Source organism: Protobothrops mucrosquamatus, unplaced genomic scaffold, assembly GCF_001527695.2.
Source record: "Protobothrops mucrosquamatus isolate PMUCROS unplaced genomic scaffold, P.Mucros_1.0 scaffold3052, whole genome shotgun sequence".
NCBI classification, from domain to species: domain Eukaryota; kingdom Metazoa; phylum Chordata; class Lepidosauria; order Squamata; family Viperidae; genus Protobothrops; species Protobothrops mucrosquamatus.
The window spans coordinates 155116-181361 of record NW_015389064.1 but is presented as its reverse complement, the minus strand read 5'-3'; the positions used below and the strand labels follow the sequence as shown (position 1 = coordinate 181361).

Below are 26246 nucleotides of genomic sequence, written 5' to 3'. Positions count from 1 at the left end.
TGGCTAGAGCAAAAGGTGGGAGATTATGTCATACTTATTCAGCTTTGCTATAAGTACTTTGAAAATGCACATGTAAAAGTAGATCCCTTTCTCCATTGTTGCATAGAAAAATCACTGCATATAATTTTTTTTGCTATTTAATATAGCAGGTGAAATTGAACAATAGATTTGGATATCATTTTTGCCTAAACTAATGTCATACTCCATTTAAGAAAATGTAGTTAATGCTTATTAAATTTCAACCAAATGTAGCTGGAAGCATACGTATTCTTTACATCTCTGTTTCCCCCCCTTACATAGGTGCTGAAAACGTGTAAGGTTTGAATGGAAAAAACATGAAGAGTTTGAAAGCCAAGTTCAGGAAGAGTGATGTAAGTATTCAGTGGCTCAGTTTGGCTAACTCTCATCTGTTTTCACTTCCATTCCACATTCTTTTGCTTCCAAGATGATAAAACCGAAGGTTAATAAACTATAAGAGCAGGAGTGGCAAAGCTTGTAAAAGGAGACTGAAAGGAGCAATAGGATGACAAATTGCTTCTGTTCTAGACAAATATTATGAATTAATTGCTAAAATGAAATCATGGGCCACCTAGCCAACTTTAGCTCATCTCAAAAAGCTTAGCTGCATCAGACCTGGATAATTCTTGAACAGGAGACTTAGCTGATACGGAAGCAACCAAAGAAACACAGGACTGAGCAGGATTAGGAAGTCAAGAAAATGTCCTTGAAGAAAGCAGCAGTTTCTATATTGTTGCCAAAAAAATCTATATCTACCAAGAATTAAACTTGATATGAAGGAGACTTTTATTGGAGAGTGCATAAATTGCATTCATCTTGAGGTGTGAAATAGATGTATATGTGTTGGCTTGAATAGCTCAGCAAACAAGGACTTCCCTTAAAACTAATCCACTTCATCAGTTAATCTGAAAAAAGCTACTATTGCTCAGCTGAACTTTGCTACCCATCACACCAGGATATAGTCTTAACTATTGAGGAGTGCATATTTTGGGAAGGATTATATAGTCCTTCCCTAAGTATAGTCTATAACAGTGGTGGCGAACCTATGGCACGGGTGCCAGAGGCGGCACTCGGAGCCCTCTCTGTGGGCACACGTGCCGTTGCCCCAGCCTTGCCTCCCCCTGCAATCCCCTCCTCATCAGCAGCCCCCCTGGAGGAGAGTTGCCCCCAAGCGTGGCCCACGTGGAGCAGTGCAGCCAAGGACATGGCAGCCAGACAGCGTAGACAAGACTCTGCCCTTATGCCCCATCGCGCACAGTTGATGCTGCGGGGCGCAGGCAGAGGGCGTGGCTGCCATGGCGCTGCTGGGTGATCTGCGGTGGGCCCTGGAGGCGGTGAGTGGTCCTGCGGGCAGGCATGGTGGGGGCAGGGGCGGGGCAGGGGGTGGAGTGGGGGCGGGGCCAGTTTTTGGGCACTCGGTCTCTAAAAGGTTCGCCATCACTGGTCTATAATGTACAGATTGTATAATGCACATGCACTAGATTCAGTGTGATACCTTTAACCAGGGAGAAAGTCTTCCTTTTGAATCCCTGAAAAATTGCTGCATTTCAGCAGCCCACAATTGGGTCTCCACATCTTGCTTACTCATAATTCATGGTGTACAGATCATGATGGACAACTCTCAGTCCAAACCAAGTGCAACACACAATAGCTTAGCTTAGTTTCTGAATTCATTTGCATCAGGATCATTCCTGTTAGCCTTCTCTGGCTTATCTTAAATGAAGAGCAGCAGTTACATATTTAAAAATTATGCAGGAAAAAACTACATTGGTTGAAAACCATGTTCCTGTTGGTCAGGGTTTTTCTTGTGTTTATCCTTTTAAGAACAACTGGTAGGAATCAGCCATTCTTGTTGCAGAAGATAATGTCCATGATCGGCTCTCTTTCATATCTGGAAGACTCAGTTTCTACATGTCATAAGACTGTTGAGGAAGGCCTGGGCATATTCATTCCTCTGCATTGTACCTCATCACCGTGTTAATGCCTTTCTCCTAGCAGTCTGCCTCAGCTTGTCAGGAAGCAGCCACCCACTTAGGTCAAGCATTGACAGGTTGTATTGAAGTTTCGCTGGATCATCAAACTCCTTTCGATGGCTATAACTGCAGTTTATTGGGTGGTCCTTTGTAAAAGGAAACTGATGAGCCATATGTGCTGCTGGGGCTATGACAAAAGTTGCCTTCCAAATTGTTGCTACGCATCTCAGGCATTCTGTAACTTTTAGCTTTTTTTTTATTTTGAGTATGAGCAACACTTTTCTGGATTCTCTGGATGACAGTTTTTTTTATAGCTAAAGAGAAAAGAGAATGTCTTGGGTCTGCAGGAAGACTGTTTAGTGATAATATAGGCTGTTTTTTCCCCTGTGTCACAGATTGATGCTTCCTTGCAGATCTTTGGCATCCATCCCTGCCAAACATTGTCTAGCTCTAAGAATCAGCCAAAATTCTTCAAAGTCAGGGTTTCCATTACCACCCCCTTTTTTTCTTGTTGGCTTATTTAAAAAGCAATCCGGTGATTCCAGCTTGGGTGCAACGCTAAACAACCAATGAATAGAAATCCCTATTATTTGTTATTCCTGCTAAGTAATGTACATAATAAAACCATGGACCCAAGCACACTTGCTTCTTCAAAGTATTTCAGGCTGGTTGGGATGCCATTCTGGCACCATTTTTTTGTAAATAATTTTTGGGATGCTATTTTCTTGGTTGAAGGAAAAGTCAAAACCCATTGATTCCTTTAAACTAACTTGATTGTTTGCTTTCTTTGAAATGTCTGGAGAAGAAGCTTTTAACAAACAAAAAGGGCATTTTCTGCTCTGTTCCCATGCCTGGTATTTGTAAAATTTTGTGGTTTCTAAGTTGAAAGGGAAAGAAATAAGGAATTATATCAGTCTGGATAATGTAGTCTGTTTTTTAAAAAATAAAGCATTTTAATATCCTATAAAAGACACTCACACAGTTATCTGTTGCTATTTTTCCAGCTTCTTTCTAATTCCTCTTCTTAGTTGATCTTTTCCTGAATCCTTGGCATATAACCTGCTCATTTTCATATCTGCTTGTAATCTGGCCTAAACTGAAACATCTGCATATAGTTTCCAAGTTGTTGGGGGGTTTTTTTAGATTGTAAAGTCCTTGAAAAAGAATTCTTTCTCCTTATCTCTGATCCTAAAGAAAGTAGATAACATGCATTATGGAAATTAATAACATTAGCACATGTCAGGGTAGTAATTTGGCACCCAGACACCAGGGTGCCCCCAAAATCTCCAAATCTCAATGGATTCTTATTCTACCTCTGGTTTCTTTAAACTAAATGAAACTAAACTAAAATGAAAAATTGGTATTGAATAGAAGCATGTTGCATGCTGGCTATCTGTAGCATCTTTATTTGCCCAAATGCCTCAGGATTGCGTAGAGTTTTCACTGAGATAGAAGAAAGCAACTAGGACTATTTTCCCTCTGGTGAATAATGCAGGGTCAATCTGGTAAGTGACCTTCTCTTTTGGGACTAGTCGTGCTGTAATGGGATGTGGGAATGACTTTGGGAAACGTTTCAGAAAAGACCCTCTTGCCGAAGGGTTTCATCACCCTGCTGCTGTGACTGCCACAAAGTCATCCCTGCTCATTCAGAGGTGTCTTAGTCCTCAATTTTCCTCAACCAGAAATCCTCACTAATTCTAACTTTATTGTAAGGTTCCACTGACACATTCTTGCAAAACTAAAAGTATTTCTTTTCTCCTTTCCTTTTGCTTTCCAGAAAACTAGGGAGAGTCCCTCCTGAAACGTTTCCCTCCTTCTGTGGGTGGAAATATTTTTTATATGCTTGTTGTCCAGCCTCTGGGCTCTTCTTTCTGTCTCCCAAAACCATTTCCTCATACTGTTATACATGCTTATAATGGCTCCCATTTTGTGAGTAGGCCCATCTCCATGACAACCATTTGTGACTATGCTCTCAATAGGCTAACATAATTCCAAATCTACTATAATTCATAAATTTGCCTACTCTATGTATAAACATCTTGGGGGGGATTAATGTGATCTATCATTTTCATCCAGAAGGAATCTTTGCAAATGAAGCTTAGTGAAAATTTTATACACATCGGTAAAGGCAAAGTTGTGGCTTATCAACAAGCTTTTTGAGAAGGAACCTGTTACATTTACCCTTTGAGTGAAATACAAGGTTTAAAGGTTGTAAATAAAATAAAGTCAGTGTTACAAATTTTTACATACGTAATTGCAGTGGCATTATTAGAATCTAGTTGAGTTCTGATTATTTACTTGGATTTGCATGAAACAGCAGGATTAATTTCATTGAAAATCATTTGGACTGAAATTGAGAAGGGTGGGAAAGGCTGAATTCATATATTGCTTTTAAATCATAATAAAATTGGCTTGTTTGGGTTTAGTATATTTAGCCCATTCAGTAACCATACTTAGGCAAATGATTAGTGCTACATGGAACCCAATCAGATAGAAATTAGGAACACCAGATCAGGTGAATAGTCCTATCTTAATCCTCTTCAGTGTGGTGCTCTCAAGATGTGTTAGGACTATAATTTCCCAAATTTCAGGCTAACATAGAAGAAGCTTGGAATTGTGGCTTTAATTCATCTCAAGGTCAACAGTTTGTAGAAGAATGCCTTATCTAGCATTTTATTCCATCTTTGTCCAACCAGATGCTTCAGGTAACCCAAAACCACACTATATCTATCCTCAATATGTCACAATACCTCTTGCTCTAGAGCACGGGTGTCAAACCTGCCACATCACGTGACATGTCATGACGTATTGCGACTCTTTTTCCATTGCCGGCAATGGAATGGGTGCGGCTTCGGTTTGATGAAACTGGCCCCCGGGCGAGCAGTTTGACACCCCTACTCTAGAGTTAATGATATAGGTCAGGGGTGTTAAACTGCCGGCCCACGGGCCAGTTTCATCAAACCAAAGCCGCGCCCATCCCATTGCCGGCAATGCAAAAAGAGTCGCGATATGTCACGTCATGTGATGTGGTGAGTTTGACACCCATGATATAGGTACTAATAAGAAATAGGATAGAGAAGGTAAAATTTATACTGATGAACATTAAGGCTGATTTTTCCTTGCAGTCATTTGTTCAGTCTTTAGTGGTATTATCTAAAGAGCAAGATTGTGCTTTTGCATAATCTTTTTGCACATTGTTTCAAGGAATAGCCAGAGAAAGCTGCATAACTTTGAGGTTAACCACAGAGCTATGCAAGCAGACTCTGAAGCTAGTCCAAACTCTGGTTTTTAAATACTTGAGACACTTTTGAACTTAGATAGTAGAGACTAAGTTATTATCATTGGCTTTTAAATTCTGTGATATATTGTAGACTTGGAATAATGCCAACAGCAAATATTTGAGCTTCTTTCAGCCTACCTTTGAATGGAGGTAGTGCTATTGCTTTAAGCAGTAGTGAAACATTTATATATTTCATTCACCATGTACTGTTTTGTCATAAGCTTCTTATTTCAAACTCTGTTAAGTTCATTCTGGGTGATGAATTTATAGAAGGTTGGTTGCTTTGTCTTTGGGAGAATCCCAAGGGTTCAAATATTGTTTTAATAGATTCTCAGTTGTGAAATTTTCTTGTGTCTTAGTCATATTTCTATATAAAGATTGTTTTTCTTCTGTTGGAGAGTGTCATCTGTCTCTGCTAGACAAAATCACTCTTCTGAAGGGAGGTAGTCAGACATATAAGTCTGGAGAGTGATAAAAGTAGTTAGGTCTTTTCTGGAGTTTTATATGTTTTGTAGCTCAGTGAGAGGTTGAGTCATCCACATGTGTGGTCTTTCTTATCCATTAACTTGAGAATAAAAACAGAGTTTTGCATTTGGGATTGAGTTACCATAATTTGTTGCTCTACAGCAGTGATAGTCACACTGTGATTTGAGACCACCATCTGGTCTGTTGCAGTCTCTCTACCTGCATCAGCTAAATTATCTGCTCATTTCTCCCTTCTACCCAAATATATGATCTGGCTGGACAAAATCATTCAACAACTCAACCTCCCTCTTTCTCACATCCATCAACTAGGCAGAAGAAAGCCTGCAATTGTTGGTAATGGTTCAGGAAAATAGATCAGTGGCTGAAAACTTGTACATTGACACATACATTTGATAATATGGGTAGCAATCTGGGTGTGTTACTAAAATTCTGAAAACATTTATGAACAAATCTCAGATGCTGTTACTAACTTTGAGGTCACAAACTTTGCTAAGTTGTAATGGTATGCCGGAATGACCTTGGGATGCTAGGCTGAAGACTGGGCCAAAGAGGCTGCTTAGAAAATGGTCAGATACGAGACAGCATAGTTTGCAGCTGGATAGTATGTGAGGTAAGGGGCTCAAAAAGACCCTCTAATTTCTTGGACCTGTCTAGTCTACCTGGTAAGGCTGACATCAGGTTCCCTACAAAGCGCCTCTGGGCCTAGTCTTCTAAGATTATTCTGACATACCATTGTACAAGTAGAAGTATATAATTTTACACAGGCAACACCAAAGGAAAACTGTAATTAGGAAGTACAATTATGAATATTAAAAAATGAAATGGAAATTGGGCGAGAGCAAGGATTGTTGGGTTAATTGCGTCGCCCTGCATTTTCTGAATATTTATTTAGTGGTTCATGGTTGGAGAAAGTCTGTGAACTACTACTGTCTAGTATGCCACTCCAGTTGTACACTTCAAGATCAAGTTAGAAATGTACAATGCTGCTTTAACAGGATACTGATAGTATGTTAAATATTATGGGTGAACTTAGCCAATTATATAGCACCTATTACCTACTATATGAGCAATGTGCTTATTTGCCATTGCAGGTAGTCCTTGACATACAACCATTCATTTAACTATGGTTCAAAGTTATGACAACCTTGAAAAAAAATGACTTACAATCTGTACTCACATTTATGACTGTCGCACCACCCTCTTGGTCATGTGATCTTAATTCAGATGCTTGGCAACTGGCTTGCATTTGCAACTGGTTGCACCATCTGCAGTCACATGATTACAGTTTGTGACATTTTTTGCTGTTTTCCAACAAAACGTGCATTGGGAAAGAGGGATTCATTTAACCACATGATTTGTTTAACAACCACCATAATTGTTCTAAAATCAGGTTCAACATGTAGTGACTTACAATGGAAATTCCAATTCCAGTTGTGGTTGTAAATGGAGGGCTAGCAGTAGATACTTACATGTTGAATCCAGCGGTGCTGTTTTTTATTTATACATCATTCTCATATCCCTTTGAAGTAAGTACTTCATTTGGAGGGCCAAATGTAATCACAGAGCCTGTTTTGTTCTACAGTAAATTTCAAAAAAGTAGCAGACAAAAAAGAGCCATGCTCAGGCCAAGAACATGGAAATCTGTTTCTAGTATGTAATTTTCAATGAGCAGTCTTAACTGAAGAGTAGGAGGAAAAAAGAAGAAAAATGTTCTTTGTTTAACAGGAGAAACAAATCTCCCCTCCCACCCCCGCTTGATTTGAGAGCAAGAGTCTGAAAGACAGCTGGCTCTGATCTTATCGACACCTCTTATAAAAGACTTCCTTTTAATCCAGCCAGAATAAATTTCTTGGTTGTTATTTACTGAAGATTGGGCTTGATTTATTAAAACAGCTCCTGGCCTTAAAAGATTCCAATATTATGGAGGCAAAATAGTCCCAATCTGGTATATAAAGGAAGCTGATTATGTTTGAGAAATACAAAGTTCTGGTGGTGGACAGAAAATAAGAAAATGCAGGAAAAACAAATCATTAGTCTACCGCAGGGGTGTCAAACTGGTGGCCCGTGGGCCAGATGCATCACGCGCAGGCCACGCCCACCCCAGCTCTGCAAAGGCAAAAAATGTGCTATGTCACGATATGTCACGTGACGCAATCGAGTTTGACACTTGTGGTCTAGTGCAGAGGTCCCAAACCTTTTGGGCACCAGGGACCGGTTCTGTGGAGAAAGGTTTTTCCATGTACCAGAGAGTACCTGGTTTTGTGTGCTGCCTGCATCCCACGGATGGGCTTTGCTTGTTTGTGCGGACCGGTTGCTGGCATGCCGCCGCCCAGTACCAGTCCACGGACCTGGGGTTGGGGACCCCAAGTCTAGTGAATCAAATTAGTTTGTAGCAAGCTTCCACTGAAACATGTAGACTTTTCAGCAGTCACCTAAGCATAGGTCACATTTTAAAGTACACACAGATTCCCCCAAATTGGGATTGTTGTAGTTGTTTTTGAGAATTTTTTGAATGTTATCACTTCTGTATCATATTCTCATAGAACATGCTATAATTAATGCTCTATGAGTGGTGGATACATGGAGTATGGGAATTTCAGTTGGAATCATAGAATAGTTCAGGGGTAACACACCAATCCCTTCTGTCAAAACTATTAGGAAACTCAAGCTGGGGAGTTCTCTTAATGGCTCTTAAGAGCTATTTACTCAAAAGTTGGAGACAGACAGCTCATCTTCCAGTCAATACTTGCAAAGCTGAGTCTCCTACCCTTTATTCTTCCACTATAAACTTGATCTGAATGATCTAATTGTCCTAGAGGTGGGGGCAGGTGGGCTGCCTGGTGGGCTTTGAAGATATAATTAACAATTAGTCTGACCCTGAAGTCTGCAGATAGGTAAAATATATGATAGCAAAGATAGTACATTAATAGTAAGCAAATTCCATACCACCATATTGGTGAATCTATAGCAATTATAGTTGTGTTTGAATCTTTTAAGCTTTCAAAAGAGGCTTTCCCTCTGAAAATAACTAGCAATTCATAATGTACTTTTTGCTGTGTTTTGCGATGTTGGATTAGAATGATCATGGTTAATAGTTTGGAAGCGATTCATTTTGCACATAGCTTCATATATGTGATGGTAAGATGAGATGATCAAATGTTTATTGAAAAAAAGCAAATAAAACCAAGCGTGGGAAATGCTGGTGGGGATGTGGCTAATCTGTATTATTTATTTATATTTTACATTTCTGAACTACCTGCCTTCCTCGGGGAGTCACTCTAGACGATGACAGTACTTTTCCTGTCACGTCAGTGTCTTCTGATGTGTCTCAAGAAGGACAGTGGCTGGGTTGGTGGAAGAGACGTATGAAATGGGGCTGCTATTAAAATTTCAGGCCTCCTGGATCTGTTTTGTGAAATTTCACTTCAAATATATCTAAACAGAAGTAGGAACCATCACTTTCATGAACTTGATGAAAGCAGCATCAGGATGCAAGGTCTTCCTGTTTTGTACATGTATTCCACATCTCAACGCACGTACAAAAGGTTGCATTGGGGCAACCTTCCATTCATCGTTTATCTTAGATACTGTAGCATCTAAGCACTATCATTAAAACTCCTCCAGAAAAAAAGTTAAAAGTCAGTGCTATTATAACTTGGTGTATGAATTTGAAAAATAAATTCATTCCTTTCTAAAAATACAGTGGAATTCATATAAATATGTAGCTTTCTGTTGCTATTAGAGGCAAAGGCTTGCTACATGGGATCAACCAAAATGTACTGCTGGGATTCAGGCCTTAAGCTAGAAAGCTAAATGCTGAAAGCTGCAGCGCAGAGTTAGCCCAAAGCATTTTGCTTCCTGTTCTAGAAGAACAAGATACCATCACTTTGTGTTCTGTACACTAATGTTAGCTTGATTAGCACTTAAAATTTACGTATATCTAACTGGCTTTTCCAACTTTTTATTTTTTTTACAAAGGGACAAGTTGAATCCAAAAGGTAGATAGGAAATTGAACAACTCCCACCCTCTTCATATAGTCCTTGACTTACAACCACAATTGGGACCAGACTTTCCATTGTATGTCATTGCAGTCGTAAGTTGAGCCAGACTCAATTTTATGACAATTATTTCCAGTCATTAAGAGAATGTTTCCCCAATGACCGTTTTTTGTCAGAAATCAGCCAAAAAGAAACTGCAAACCATGATCACGTAAACACAAGCCAGTTGCTAATTAACTAAACTGGATCATGTGACACACAGGGATGGTATAATGATCATAAGTGCAAGTCCAGGTCATGTCACTTTTTCCAAGGCTGTCATAACTCTGATGCCAAGCATCCGAATTTTGACCATGGGATGCTGCAACGGTCATAAGTGTAAAACACGGTCATCAGTCACTTTTTTCAGTGCCATTGTCCCTTTGAACGGTCACTAAATGAACTGTTGTAAGATGAGGACTACCTATATTAGGCCAACAGTAGTTGAGACTGATGAAATGCTGTAGAGTTTTCACTTCTAAATAAAATGATAGTCAGCAGTGTAAAGTCCAAGGAGAATATCTATTGAAGCATTATTATCTTTGTCTACAGCTATGTGCTGACTCATCCACAAGTCTATTGCTTAGAGATAAAGCAGTCTGAACACAGCTCACAGATGTAAAATATTGTCGGTCTTTGTCTAAAAATATGCTGTATATCAGCAACACATTTTCCAATATGCTTTTCTCTGGTGGCAAAAACTCTAGGAGGTGGTGGTATCAATTAGTAACTGCTAATAAGCAGTTACTAGAAGAAAGCAGCCAAGGTTTGGAATGGGTCTTGGATTAGAATAGAAATTCACAAATCCTTTTTTCAATGGGAATTCAGAAATGAGGCAATAGAAATGAGATCTCTTGAAAGAATCTAGCTGTGAGTATCAGTGTTTTAGTTCTGAACACTTAAGCAGTGTTTCTCAACCTTGGCAACTTTAAGATGCATGGACTTCAACTCCCAGAATTCTCCATGCTGGCCAGAGAATTCTGGGAATTGAAGTCCACTCGTTTTAACGTTGCCAAGGTTGAGAAAAACTAATGTGGAAGATAATGTTTGGTATGTTCTTCTCCCCACCCTACGCAGTCATTTCTGCAACCTATTTTATAAACAGCAGCAGTGTATATTGCTACCATTTTTTTATAATTTATGCTACTTATTAGAAACATGTCATGTCTCTAACATTTTCCTTGTAAGGAACTGAATCACTTTTAGATGGTTAGTTCTTTTTCACTTAACTTACTTTCTCTCTGTGCTAAGCATATGTTTTACCTTCCCTTTTCTTAACCAAGTGTATCAGCCAACATAAAAGGAATCCATTGCACCTTGCTGAGAGGCTAAAGCAGTGGCTCTCAACCTTTTTAATGCCGCGACCCCCCAACCGGTTGTAAGTCGAGGACTAAACCAGTTGTAAGTCGAGGACTAAACCGGTCGTAAGTCGAGGACTACCCAACCGGTCGTAAATCGAGGACTTTCCCTGCCCGGGAGCGCCGCAAATACATGGTTCCGCCCCCTGCGCCGGCCGAGGCGTAGCTGGCAAGCGGCAGAGACGGAGCAGGCCGACCACCAGCTGGCCCAGCCCAAGGGAGGTAAGGCACCCGCCGGAAAAGGGGAAAAAATGGCGGACAGCCTTGCTTGGCGACCCCCATGAAATGGTCGATCGACCCCAAATGGGGTCCCGACCCATAGGTTGAGAACTGCTGGGCTAAAGGGATGTAGAGTTGGGATGCAGTGTTCAGATTCCTGTGGGAGTGAACGCTGAACCAGCCGTGCTTTGACCTTGGAAAATGTACATTCATTTGCCATAATTATACTTTGACTAATTGGCAAAAAATTACAAATACCAGATTGGAACACATCTGCTGGGGCAGTTTTTGTTTTTTTTTAAAATTACACGTATTCCCTTCAGTTTTACTTTTCTCTGAAATGACCCTTTAGCCTTCATTGTTGAATGTATATTTTGCAGGCTGGAATTGTCAAGAAGTCATTACAGCCGAATTTTTGGTACTATTTCACTTGGCAAACCAGCACAGTGACAACTTTCTGGCAGTTTATAGCTGCAAAGCATCTAGCTGCAATGTGATTCCTTTTTCCTTCTCAAAAACAGCAGAGTCAGAAAGCAAATTTCTTTAGTTTCTCCTTTAGTCACCAGTTTTAAAACACAGCTTGCATGTAGATATCTGGATTCCTAAGTTAGTTACAGTCGTGCCTTTAAATAGAAACCTACATAGTTTCCTCACTACTAGAATTCTTGCTTATGACAGGTAGCATTGAATAAGCTTGTGATTGTTCCTGAACAGTCTCTTTGTTTTGGTTTAGCTCCTAGGTTCAGCATTAGGATAGGCTGCATATTTGCTTTTAAATTTTCTCTTTGTAATGTTCATGCAGCTGGTGGAAGTCCAGAAGCTGAGAAATAAAGTGATAGGAGATTCCAAAATAATAACCATTGAAAGAAAAGTCGAGGTAGAAGAAAGCAGGGTTATTAAGTTAATAGTTTCTTAGCATGCAAAAATAATAAAGATGGTTTAGCATCAAGACACTACTCCCCTCTATATACTTTGTATTAAACAACTAGTACAGGTAATTGTCACTTAACCGGAGTGGGGACCAGCAACTCCATCACTAAGCAACACAGTTGTGAAGTGAAACATCACATGACTGTGTTTGACTTACAACATCAGTTCCAGCTGTTAAGTGAATCACCACAGATCATTTAGTGCAGGGGTGTCAAACTCGCAACGTCATGGGACATGTCGCGACGTATCGTGACTTTTTTTTCCATTGCCAGCAATGGGGTGGGCACTGTTTTGGCATGATGTATCCGACCCGCCGGCCAGCAGTTTGACACCCCTGATTTAGTGTAATGTCCTGCCAGCTTCCCCATTGACTGCTTGACTGTGAATGAAGTTTGCAAATGGTAATCACTTGACCACAGGACTCTGTAACCATTGTAAATGCACACACTGGTAACCAATCACACTAGTTACAATCTTCTGACCAGGGGATGCTGTCATAATTTCAAGGGCCAGTGATAAATCTCCTTTTTCAGCACTTTCATAACTTCAGTTGGTGAACAAGCAACTGAATTCAAAGAATATGAATTCAAAGAAATTCTAAGTAAGATCATTTTTCTGTTCTATATTATCATTTTTCTTCATTGTACCTTGTTTCAATGAAGAAACCATTCAAAAAGGGATAGGGTGCTATTTACCAGAATTAAAGAGATTTGAAGAATTATGTGATAGCTTCAGGTTTAACTTTATGTTCAGTTACTCCTTTCCATTGCCATATATGTCTTTATTGATCTGATTATGCCAAGGGAGAGCAGCGGCGCTTCAGATGTTACAGTTTGGTGCCAAAGTATCTAAGCAGGAGACTTCTATTTGGAGTCCCTGAGTTAGTGTTCAATGGGTAAGATTTCTGACTCACCTGGATCTCACTCCTGGGACTTGGGGTAATTTAGTAGAATGCTAGGACTAAGCTGTTGATTCATATGTTGTATCTGAAATAGCTTTGGAAGTCGTTCAAAAGCAATTTGCCATAAGACTTGGAGGGTGATTTAAAGGAAATAGAGCCTTTAGCTTATTCTCGGTTCCTGGTTCAGAGCTGTAAATTCAAATGCTGCAATGAATGAGCCTTCCCTACATAATTACCTTCCCGTTTATTTGGACCACAGCTTCAATCAACATAGTCATTAGACATGCTTCCCAAAGTTGGTCCAAAATATATGGAAGCAGCTGGTTGGGGAAAGGCTGGACTAGATATGTGGGGGCTTGCTCTGGTTGAATGAGTTTTGTTCCAAAGGAGAGTGTTTTACACTAACTTCCTCATGAGGGTGAAGGTTCGTTTCCCGAGTTTGTGGTTTGGTTTCTGAGCATTTTGTTACCAGGGTAGGTAACATCTTCAGCAGAGTTTAGGGCAGGCATGTCAAACTCATGACATCACTTGACATCATGTGACATATTGGGACTTTTCCCCCATTGGCGGCAATGGGGTGAGTGCAGTTTCAGCGTGATGCATCCGGCCCATGGGATGTTTGACATGCCTGGTTTAGGGGATGTCAGTGTCAGTGTTCTGTTTATAAGGGCTTCATGTGTTCAATATATCTTATGATGGGTCAGGTGTGTGTGTCTCAAGTGAGGGTCTTGTAATGGATCAGGTGTGAGTCATCAGTGGGTCTTGTGGGGAGGTTACATCAGGTGAGGGTCATTGGGAGGTGAAATGCTCATATCTTTGTTATACACTCCATTCTAAGTGAATCTTGGTTTTGAAGGACAATGCCAGGAGAAGTAGCTTTAAATAACTTCACATCTTGCAGTCATCACTCCTAATTGATCTTCCATTCTTTTCTTGGGCACAATCCCATCTCCCCAAACTTTTCCTTCCAGATGTACTGTGTTTTAACAGACACTGGGTTAGAGTGATGAAAGTTGTAATCCAAAACATATGGAGAGCTATAAATTGGAGAGACTGGGATATCCATTCTAGTTATGCTCCTCAACTACACTCCTTTTGTCTGTATTACTTTGTGTATTACTTCCTTTTTAACAATATCTTGTTACCATCTACAGTATCTCAGTGTTTTTCAAATCTGCCAACTTTAGGATATGTGGACTTGAATTTTCAGAATTGCCCAGCTAGCATGATCTATCCCAAGAATCACTCTTAGAGAACTAACAGAGACAATTGTTCTGAATGCTCTCACAAGAGAGATATAATTGGTGGCCTAGATAGCAATTGTTGCCATTGTGGACACAAGTAATCACAAAATACCAATTTAGCCTCTTGATGAGAATAATTATTGATCATATCTTCCAACCCCCTATCACTTTAATTTATCTGTGATAATTTACTAGGGCTGGAGACTTTTCTGAACAAAGCATAGTTTTGCAGGCATTGGTAGCCCCCCACCACCACAATTTTTTCAGCTTTTTTTAAAAAAAAAGTTAGCTTGGCCTGGAAATTTTGGCATTTGTCTCCTTCCCCCCCCCCCTTTTTTTTTTTGTAACATAGGAATGCAATTGTTCAGCCATTATGGATTTTTCCTCTGCATACCAGGCAATTTCCATGGAAGGAAGCTTAAGAATAGTTTCATATTGCATCTCTGTGTGTGTCTCTGTCTTAAAAATGAATCATACTACTTGACTTTGCCTTATAGTTACCCTTGAAATATTAGTTGTCTCGCCCATCCCTCCCACCTCCAACATTGTCTTCAGAAAGATTCTTCTCCAAATGTTGCCATTGTGTTGAGCTGAGGGTTCTGTTTCTTACTTAGAGGCTCATTTACTTCTATAGTAAACTTCTGCTGTGAACTCTAGATAAGCTGTTGAGTTTCCATGCAAAAGTTGAAATCGGGTTCTAACAGTTACTGTATTTTATGAAAGCTCTCCCAGGGTGCTTTTTCTCAGTTGTCATACAATGCAATACTTCTTCAATTTTCTAAAAGCCAAAATGAGCATAGTGCACTGTTTTATCCTGTCCTGTATTTTTTTTATGTCAGCTCCCATTTGTTATTTAATAACAGCTAGACCAAACATGGAATATTCTTAATAAAATTCTGATTTGGGAGCAGATTATAAAGTGTTGCATAAATCTATGTTTTATCAATTGTTGGTAGGATGATACTTATCCAGTCAGTGTATAAAAGGAGGTGAAATATACTAGCTTCATTCACCACAATATACAATTATTTGTTTTTTGCATAGTGCAAAAATACCTATTGTTTGGACCCAGCCATTAGGTTTAATGATTAGCACAATGGGGAACTTAGCAGCTGTATTTATTTAATAAAACATATGCTAATAATGGCTAATAAAATATACAAATACAGCCCTTCACTATACAGAATTGTTATTTTTCCTAATTCTCAACTACATCTTTCACTTTTCAATTTCATTTTCCGTTTTATATATGCGGCAGGTTCCTCCCATTTATTTTTATATAGTCCTGCCCTCCAAAGGACTAGAAATTTGGTAGTTAAGCATAGCTAGTCCATGTTATAGTCATTTGTTTAGCAATTGTTCAAAATTACAACAGCATTGAAAAAAGTGATTTACAACCAGTCCTTGCACTTAAGCTTATTGCTACATACCATGATGACATAATCAAAATTTGGACACCTGGCAACCAGCATCTATTTATGAAGATTGTAGCATCCTAGAGTCATGTGATCACCATCACCATTTGCAACCTTCCCAGCTAGTTTCTAACAAGCAAAATCAATGAGGGATCCAGATTTGCTTAATGACCACATGATTTACTTTACAACCATGGCAAAAGATTTTAAAATCAGGCATGCCTCATTTAACAACTGCCTTATTCAGCAACAGAAATTCTGATCCCAATTCTGATCATAAGTTGAGGACTACCTGTATAATATTTCAGAATAAGTCTGTAAGTGCTTCCAGGACATATACAGTATGTGCACATGCAAAGTATATTTCTTTGTAACATTTACCTAAATTTTAGTTTTGAAACTTTCAAAAAGCCTTAATATTGCAGGTAGCATTATTCGCCTGAGAACAAAGGTCTAATCTGAAATTTGTCGAGTATTGGACTTGATGTGTTCATAGGTTTCCTCAAATTTCTGGCTGATATCTGTGGGGTTGACAGAGATCTTGGAATAGAGGGAGCCCAAGTAGCTCTACACACTTAGTAATCAGGTACTTCCTGCTTCACCATCAAGGTATTGTTCAGATTTTGTTGCCCTACATCCCAGCAAGGCTTCCTCTGTCCAGAAGTAGGAATTATCTTGCAGTAATTGCCCTGGAGGAGATCTTTGTCTTCTCCAACAAGGAGTTCATGTACATACAATATTAACTTCTCAATATGAGAGTTCCTTATATAGTACTTTTGGTGCTTTCTGTACATCTTGTTATTCAGAGGTTGTCTTCAGAATGAAACTGGCTCACAGAGTAGAAATTCCTGTGGCCTACCGTATTTCATATTCAAGGAATGTGTTTTGTCCTTGCAACAACTTGCTTACATTATTCAAACCCAAAGATACTATGCAAGATGAACACATCTTGGTTCTTTGTGTAGAAGAGCATATAATGTGTTCAAAGCAATTCGGAATGCTGAAATTTACTTTCCGTTGCTGCGTTGTCAGAGCTGGCCCAAGCTTGTAAAATAGTCTTTTCAACATCTGATAGAGTAAGTCCTCAACTGCTGGAAAACTCCTCCAAAAGATAAGTTTTCTAAATAATCAATACTGTAACCAAATCAGACCAAAAGTGGAAGGGAAGTGTGTTGTCTGGCTGTAGTCTAGCAATTGTGGTGACCCTATCTTTGAGATCAATCAATTCTTTTTCAGAAGACACATGTCTACAGATGTGTACAGCCTTGCCGCAGGCAGGAAATGACCTAGCCTGTGACCTGGTCTCTGGGGGAAAATTAGAACTCCTATTAACTCCCCCTTTTCACTTCAAGGAGATCAGTCCCCCTTGGATGGAAAAAGTCAGATGTAAGATATTGTCTGTAGTTAGTATGCCTGCAGCAGGAGAAGTGAACTGCATCTTATAAGCAAGCAAATGGATCTGAAATTCCTGATTGGAAGTTTAGATGTTGTTCAGCAAAGAGGAGAAGATTTTTTAAATAGCCCTTATTTATTTGATTTTATGTCCTGCCTTTCATTCAGATGCTCAGGGTAGTAAGTCAGTGGGCTAGGAGTGTGTTTTTAGGGGTTGTTTTAAGTACATCTCAATAATATAACAGTAGTGGAATTTTCCAGCTAGATACACTATAATTTTGAAACTTCTAAACCCATGTTTTCGCACCCCCGGTTGGGACCCCCTGTGCTAGAATGATCACCCCTTTTCCTCCTCTTTTTAAGTAAAGGCAAACATTGAAATATGTACCTAACTGTGTTTATACATAGTATTCAACTTACAACTATTCATTTAGCAACTGTTCAGAGTTAGGAGTGGCACTGAAAAAAGTGACTGACAACTGATCTGCACAATCACTGCAGCATCCCCATGGTTATGTGATCATAATTCAGATGCTTGGCAACCAGCATGCATTTTACAACAGTTGCAATGTCCTAGGGTCATATGAATTATGGGAAAGGAATAGGAAGCTCACATTAGGTACTGCGTACAAAGAAAACTTATATAAGATGTTCTACAGGTGGCACCTTCCCCCTGTGAGATTAGTTAAAATGGACAAAAAGATCTCACCGAAATGTTGGAAATGCAAAGAATCGCTAGGGACCTACTACCATATGTGGTGAGAATGTTCCAAAGCACAAAAATTTTGGCATTTGATAAAACAGTGGTTAGAAGAGATACTAATGCAGAACATCAAATTAAAGCCTGAACTCTTTCTGCTGGGTATTACTAAGGATAGATACAATAAAGAATCCCTATACTTATTACTACACATGCTAACAGCAGCAAGATTAGTCTTTGCACAGAGATGGAAAGATAACGAGACACCCTCAGAAGAAGAGGTAATAAATAAGATTTTATCCTGTGCTGAAATGGATAGGTTGACGTTAGAACTCAAGGACAAGAGTGAAACAGATTATTATGAAATCTGGAACAAATTGTATAATTGGTTGGGGGAAAATAGATGGAAAAACCCTCTGATTCAGCAAAACACATTGATCAAGAAAGATACTGATCAAAGGAAAAATATTAAAATACTAAAGTGAAAATTAAGAATATAGTAATAGTTGATGGGATCTACCATTTGTTTGAATATGTGGATTATGAATTATAGAAATCAATTGTCAATTATTTTTCTTTACAAATGTAAACCCAGCAAACACACCGTTAACCAACTATTATGTGATTTATGTTTTAAAAATCAATAACATTTATAATAATAATAATAAAAAAATTCAGATGCTTGGCAACCAGCATGCATTTACAACAGTTGCAATGTCCTGGGGTTATGTGATTGCCATTTGCAGCCATCTCACTTAACATCTGCCTTGCTTAGCAATGGAAATTCTGGTCCCAGTTGTGGACGTAAGTTGAGGACTATCTGTATATCAAGTACTCTGGCCCACTTTGTCCTGAGAATACTCTAGTATGCAAACCAGAAATCAGCCATCTTTAATATTGTGGGGACTGAAAGGTGTTGCTTGACAAAGGGAAAACATTGCGGCAGCGACTTTGTGAACTCCACTTTCAGGGATAATTTTGGGTGGCTTTTCAAAATAATTGTATGAACAGGCCAGTGCTATGAACAAGAAAGAATTTTTAAGGCTTGTTTTTTTTTTGTTCCTAATTTATTAGTAGAACAGGTATTAACCAAATAAACTATTAATCAGAATTTAGAATTAATCCACATTTATTTCAGCACATTTCCCGGAGTCACAGTTATGTAGCAGAGCTGGTGTTTTATATTTCAGTATGATTTTTTTTCTCTGCCTTTTTAAAAGTAAGTGCAACCGGCCTCTTCAAAGAATAACCAGAGAATTTGTACAAAAGAAGATCCATTTAACACAAAAGGGAGATTAAACTTTAAATTCTGGGAATTTGAAAAGCTGCTTGCGCATTTGCATGCCAAATTTGAGAGGCTAAAAATTACAGGAATTGTGTAACAGAGTGTTGTTTGCAGAGTGTGCTTTAAATTAAAATAGTTTGGTGTAGTGTCAGGATTCTATTAATATACAGTCTGTGGCCTGTATTATGGGTTTTCCTCAGGATTTCCAAACATCATGAAAGGAAACATTCCTGTGGAAAAAAGACATCCGAGTTTCAAGAATTTTGAAATCCTGACTGTTGCTGTCAGAGCTCAAATAAGAATTATGAATAGATCTGCTATGAAGAAATAACAACACTTTTCCAGGGTAAATGCAAAGTTGGTCTGAGGCTGCACCCCTGGACCTTGTAGGTGGATAGGCTCTGTAAACTGTTAGGGTTGGGGTTCTGGTAAGACAGCACTTAAATTCCTTCAGAAACTCTGCCCCCAAAGTGGCAGCACCAATATATTCTATTGTTTGTGTCTTCTAGTTACTTACAACAAGCCTGTTCTATTGGAGGCTATTGAATTGGGCATCTCTGACTTTTTCCCCTTTGCCAACCTTTTAGGATACAAGCAGTCCTCAACTTACAACTGTAATTGAGCCCAGAATTACAGTCAAAACTCATGGCGGTTGTTAAACAGTCTCACCACATGAGCACACCTGATTTTACAAACTCTTTAGCATCAGTTAAGCCAGGGGTCTGCAACCTTGACAACTTTAAGACTTGTGGACTTCAGCTCTCAGAATTCCTCAGCCAGCTTTGTCACTATTTGTTTCTAGTATTTGAGGGGAAAATGTGATGGGGATGAAGAATCCATTTTAGGGACTTTCAGAGATCATTGACCAAGTCAAACAAATGTGTTTACAGGAAAAAAAAGAGCTTGGGTACAGAAATTATGGGTAGGGGGAAATTTGAAATCCAATACTTAAAGCACTAAAGATTGCTTGACTTTTAGTAACGTGTTATACTTTGGGGAGGCTGCATGCTTCCTTCATGATAACATTAAATTGTTTTAATATTACTAATTGAGAAAAGCTGAGATGAGAAACAGGCGGCTGGAAAAATTCAGGAATGTTTTACAGGGATTGATTAGGAAGAAAGAACTTGAGGGTCATGGCAGGAGATAGGCAATTTAAGGACAATCCAATAATTGCTCTATTTGCTTTCAAATTTACAAAAGATTTTGGCAATGGTACTCTGGCCAGGAGCCAAAGATTGGGGCTGTTTGCAGTGAGCCTGGAGGGTTTTAGATTTTCTTCAATGGCCTTCTGTGCAGGTGGAAACTGCTTTATTTAAAAAGCTGAGCTTTTGTGCATGTCAGGAATCACTTCCAGTTCAGTCAGCAATTCAGAAGAAGCAATTAATGTGAGTACATTCTTTTAAGAGTATTGTAGAATAATTCTGCGGATTCTTTAGTGCATATGAATGCAAGCAATTTTGTGTTCACTATGCTACAAACCACTTTTTGTTCCAATTCAATTTGGATTGGCATGATCCAAGAGAAAACCAGAACATCCCATCTCAGGAATGGGAATTGTCACACACCTTTGGTTTATTCAGCTTCATAGACTACCAGAATAAGACGTTTTTCATTGAAACCTGTTCCCATTTTTGTATTGCTCGTTAGCTGGGGAGGCAGATCGGCAGTTGAACAAATTCCAGAAATGTTTCCCAGGGTTGGAATGAAGAGATTGGAGATCAGTACCCTAATCCTGTGCCAAGTCCCATCATTGAAGGCTTTTAAGAAGAGACTGGACAGCCATTTGTCAGAAATAGTATAGATATCCTGCATGAGCAGGGAGTTGAACTAGATGACCTCCAAGGTCACTTCAAGCTCTGTTACTTTACTGTAAATTATTTACCTTTGCAATTCTAATACAGGGTGGATGACTTTGGCTTCTCAAATGCAGTAACATACGGTTAGTCTTCGACTTATGACCACAATTGAGCCCAAAATTTCTGTTGCTAAGTGTTAAATGAGTTTTGCCCCATCTTATGATCTTTCTTGTCACAATTGTTAAGTGAATCACTACAGTTGTTAAGTTAGTAACATGATTGTTAAGTGAATCTGGCTTCCCCATTAACTTTGCTTGTCAGAAGATCACAAAAAGGTGATCACATGACCCTAGGATACTGCAACTGTCATAAATATGAGTCAGTTGCCAAGTGTCTGAATTTTGATAATGTGATCATGAGGATGCTGCAACAATCATAAGTAAAAAATAGTCATAAGTCACTTTTTTCAGTGCTGTTGTAACTTCAAACAATCACTAAACTAATGGTTGTAACCACCTATTTGTTACAGTGAGTGAAAATACAAATGGGTGCTTTATGAAAGTTAAAGGGTTCTTCATTGTTCCAAAAGCCACAACATGGTTTGTTCTAAGAGAACAAAAGAAAACATTGAATGTGAAGGCTTAGTAATCTATTGGTTAACCAGTTGGATCTAATCTGTATAAGTGATTGTACACATTTAAAATAAACAAGTATGGAATGACCTTGATAATTATATTTGTAAAATAAAGTCTTGGATTAGTAGTTGATTATAGTGTTGAATTCAGTTTTTAATGTGGCTGCATTTTAGGCTCATCAGTAGAAGTACAATTTCTAAATCATAACATGTCATGCTTCCACTTTATTCTGCGACACAGGTAGTCCTCGACTTACAACCATTCGAAGTTACAACGGCATTGCAAAAAGTGATTTATGACCGTTTTTCACACTTAAGACTGTTGCAGCATCCCCATAGTCATGTAATCAGAATTTAAATGCTTGACAACTGACTTGTTGCAGTGCCCTGTTGCACCATTTGAAACCTTCCCAACTGGCTTCTGACAAGCAAAATCAATGCGGGAAGCCAGATTCGCTTAATGACCACATGATTCACTTAACAATTGCAATGGTTCACTTAACAACTGTGGCAAAAAGGTCATAAAAGGGGCAAAATGTAACAATTGCCTTGCTTAGCAACAGAAATTTTGGGCTCAATTGTGGTGGTAAGTCAAGGACTACCTGTGGTCAGTTCCATGTTGAGTATTGAGTCAGTCTGGAACACTGTATTTTAAGAAGGATTCAGAAAAAACTAAAATGGGTTCAGGAAAGGGAGCAAGGATGAGCAGGGGATTAGAAACTAAGACCAAGAAAGATAGATTGAAGATGCTCAGAATATTTAACCCTAAGAAGATAAGATTGATAGATGATATCATACTCTTCAAATCCCGAAATAATATAATACAGGGGCTCAGGACCTGTTCTCTTTTGTTTCAGAAAATAATGGAGTTAAGATATAGGGAGGCCGATTTCAAATAGTTTAATTCTCCACTGAGTAATTGGGACCATAAATGTAATGCTTTCATTTGGATTCTTCAACTGAGCAAGGAGTTGGACTTGACAGCCTAAATAGCCCTCTTTCCATGATTTTATGAAATGAACATTTTGTAAAATTAGAAGTTTGTTAGACAAACTTGCAACTGGTGATGAAGTTTCTTTGGCATCTCACCACCATCCTTAGCTAATCTTTAAAAGCAAATGGATAAGAAACTTGCGCAGGACAAGAATCCTGTCCGCACACAGAATAACAGAGTTGGAAAGGACTCTGGAGGTCTTCTAGTCCCCTGTACCATTTCAGGCAAATGGTTGTCCAACCTCTTCTTAAAAACCTCCAGTGATGGCGCACCCACAACTTCTGGAAGCAAACTGATTAATTGTTACAACTTCTGGGAAATTTCTCCTTAGTTCTAGGATGGTTCTTTCCTTGATTAGTTTCCATTCATTGCTTCCACCCACACTTCCAAGGGTTTGGTCAAACACAAATGTCTGAATGGGAATGACCATGTCTGATGTTTCTGGTTGTCTGGAGCAATTTGAATGGACTTTTGTTTCACTAAAGGAAATCTTGGGGGATTTGTGGTGGGGAGAATAGTGTCCTAAGTAATGCATTATACTGCTGAGTATATATTGTGGTTAAGTCTGTTCATGAATTCCTTCTATGCAGGAATGTGCTTCTGGCAGGAAGTATGAACTGATGGCATAGATTCCATTACAAAAACCTTAGAAGCATTTGGTATGGTTCTAATAAGAATCTGTAATTGTCCATATAATGGCAAACAATCCCTGTTTTATTATTATTATTATTATGCAATTTTCATTAACGATTTTTGTCTTTTAATTGAAAAGCATTAAGTACTTTGGCCATAATCCAGTGACATGTCTAAGAAAGGCCCATTATAGCCTGTGGAAAGCAAGGACCCTGAAGTTATACTAGTTTTATAAACCAGCCAGCACTGGTCTGATGCCCTTTGCTCTTATCTTTGCACATTGGTTGTTTATGCATGTGGAATGAAGTACATATGTGACCTTTTATGTAGAGCAGCATTTAGCTCTTCATGACCTCATGACCTCCGGCTTATTGATCCTCAACTGGGGAATGGAAGGATTTATGAACACTGGTCGAGATTTGTGTTACTTACCCCCAAGAGAATTTTCAACAGCAGATATTTCTGAGTTTGCCCATACCCCCTGGTGGATCTAAATGTTCCAGTCTTCACTTCTATGAGGAGTGGAAGAATAAACTGTGTTTTCATTTTTGATTTTTGCTGCAATTCACCCTTTTCTTCTTGTAAGAAGAACATGACCATTTCTGTTCTTAACAATATTATTGTAGATAAAACTGGTTATGTGTCAAAAAAGCATCCCTGATTTATTTATTTTTCTCCCATCCCAAATTCACTTGAAATTTATTCTCATAACCTTTCCTCCCTCCTTGACACAAGGTAGAAATTTTCTTGGAAAAGCTTATACATGTCAGATTAAGCTAATGATGTCTCTCCAGAAATTTGGCTTTTGGCAATGTTCTCTCAAAGTACTTTTTCATTCCTTGATGAAAGCATATATTTTTTTTAGTTTTGTTGACAGGTTTGCTGTTATTGTCATGTAAGCTACTCAGAGTGTTGAAAAATGCTATGATTTGTTTTTTAAAAAAAATAAATACTATTGTCTAGAAAACATGCAGAGAAGAGCAAAGATATTTAGGGAACTAGAGGTTAAAACATATGAGCAACGGTTGCAGGATTGGGTATGTCTAGTAAAGTGACAAGAAGGACTAGGGGTGACATAACAGCAATGTTCTAATATTTGAGGGGCTGCCACAAAGAAGGGGGGGGGGTTTCAACCTATTCTCCAAAGCATTTGAAGGCAGAAAACAATGGATGGAAACTATTCAAGGAGAGAATCAACCTAGAACTAAGGAGAAATTTCCTGACAATGGGAACAATTAAATCAGTGAACTGGCTTGCCTGCAGAAGTTGTGAGTTCTCCATCACTGGAAGTTTTTAAGAAGAGAGTGGATGGTCTTTTGACTGAAATGTTATAGGATCTCTTGCTTGAGCAAGGGACTAGAACAGGGCTTTTCAACCTTTTCACCCATTGTACCACTTTTAGGATACGGCAATATCCGAGTACCACCAGTCGCCTAGCAAGGTGTCAAAAACTTGATGACTCCCCCCCCAAAAAAGGAAAAAAGTGATGAAGTACAGGTAGTCCTCGACTTACAACAGTTCGCTTAGTGACTGTTCGAACTTATAATGGCACTGAAAAAAGTGCCCCCCAAGTCACACCTGCCTGGCGGCGCTCTTCCTCCTGTCCGAGGTTTCCATTGTTGTGAGCATTTCTGTTGAGGATTGGCAGTGGGGGTGGGGTGGGGGTGGTTTTTATTCCCCCTGTCTGATGGGTGGTTGCAGCAGGTTTTGGTCACTTCACATGACCCTGGGACACTGTGACCATCATAAATACGAATCAGTTGCCACACATCTGAATGTAAATCACAAGATCCTGGAGATAAAGCAACATTCCAGCTGATTGGTGCTTCTTCAAGGCTCAGCAGAAGCACCAGGATCAGCGCCGAGCCCCAGCTGGAGCCTGGCGCTGATCCTGGCGCTTCCACTGAGCCCTGACAGTCCCGAAGAAGCGCCGATCAGCTGGAAAGCGGCACTGATCCTGGCGCTTCCGCTGAGCCCTGACAGCTCTCGCTCAGGCTTGTGCGGTGCTGCCACCGGTTCAGCTCATTCCCCTCCCCCGCTACCACTTTTCTAGGATGGTCACGTACCACCTGCCAGGTGCCAATGTACCACAGCTGGTACCCGTACCACTGGTTGAAAAGCCCTGGACTAGAAGACCTCCAAGGTCCATTCCAACTCTGTTATGTTGTTATTCTTCCAATGGTAGCAGGTTCACATTAATTGACTTATTTAGCTCATTGTGATTAGGGCTGTGGAAGCTCAGTATAAATTCATTCTGGATAAATGTGCGAATTAAAGAAGCTGAAGTTCTACGTGGTTTTTAATTTTTATTTTTTAAAAAGAATTTTAATAGAAATCTATATCCATATCATTTGCACTTTTCCCAGGTAATACAGCAATTCCATACAATTTCTCCTAACATATGAGTGTTTTATTAAATTCTCTCTAATTTGAGGTTCTTTGAATGTATGAAAGTCGGATGACACAAATAAGCTTAAATTTTAGCAGGTAGGAACAATTTACCCTTGTAAAAAAAATCTATAACTGGTTTATTCCTGAAGCTATTGTGTCTCTAATGAGAATGGGAGAAAATCCATTACTGGTTTTGTCCTGTAGCTATTATGTCTCTAATGAGTGTGAAAAGATCTTACTAAGAAGCAAGTTGTATTTAAGTTTCCTGCAGCTCTCTTTGAATTTAGGATTCTACTAAATGTCAACATGCATGTATCTTAAGGTGTTGACTTCTGCTCCAAAACTATCCAAAAGAGATTCCAGCAAGGAGGAAATAGTATTAAACAGTGTCAGCCTTTCTAGGTAGACTAGACCTGGAAACCAAAGTCATGCATGCTAACGCTACTTTTATTATCAGTATTTTACTTACTATTATTATAGTAACTGAAAGAACGTTTAGATTTATACGAAGGGAGGAGGGAGGGAAAGAGAAGGACTCTTGATCCCTCTTAGACTT

The 26246-nt window shown here is 39.1% G+C and overlaps 1 protein-coding gene across 1 annotated transcript in view; it reads left to right on the top strand.

Annotated features, from left to right (window-relative positions):
- The first annotated feature begins 306 nt into the window (after positions 1-306).
- The window catches only part of RAI14 (retinoic acid induced 14), an 88597-nt gene continuing 62657 nt past the window's right edge, over positions 307-26246 (top strand). Inside the window, exon 1 of the mRNA XM_015826317.1 lies at positions 307-371. Coding sequence (XP_015681803.1) covers positions 336-371 — 36 coding nt within the window. The 5' untranslated portion in view covers positions 307-335. The remainder of the gene's footprint in view (positions 372-26246) is intronic.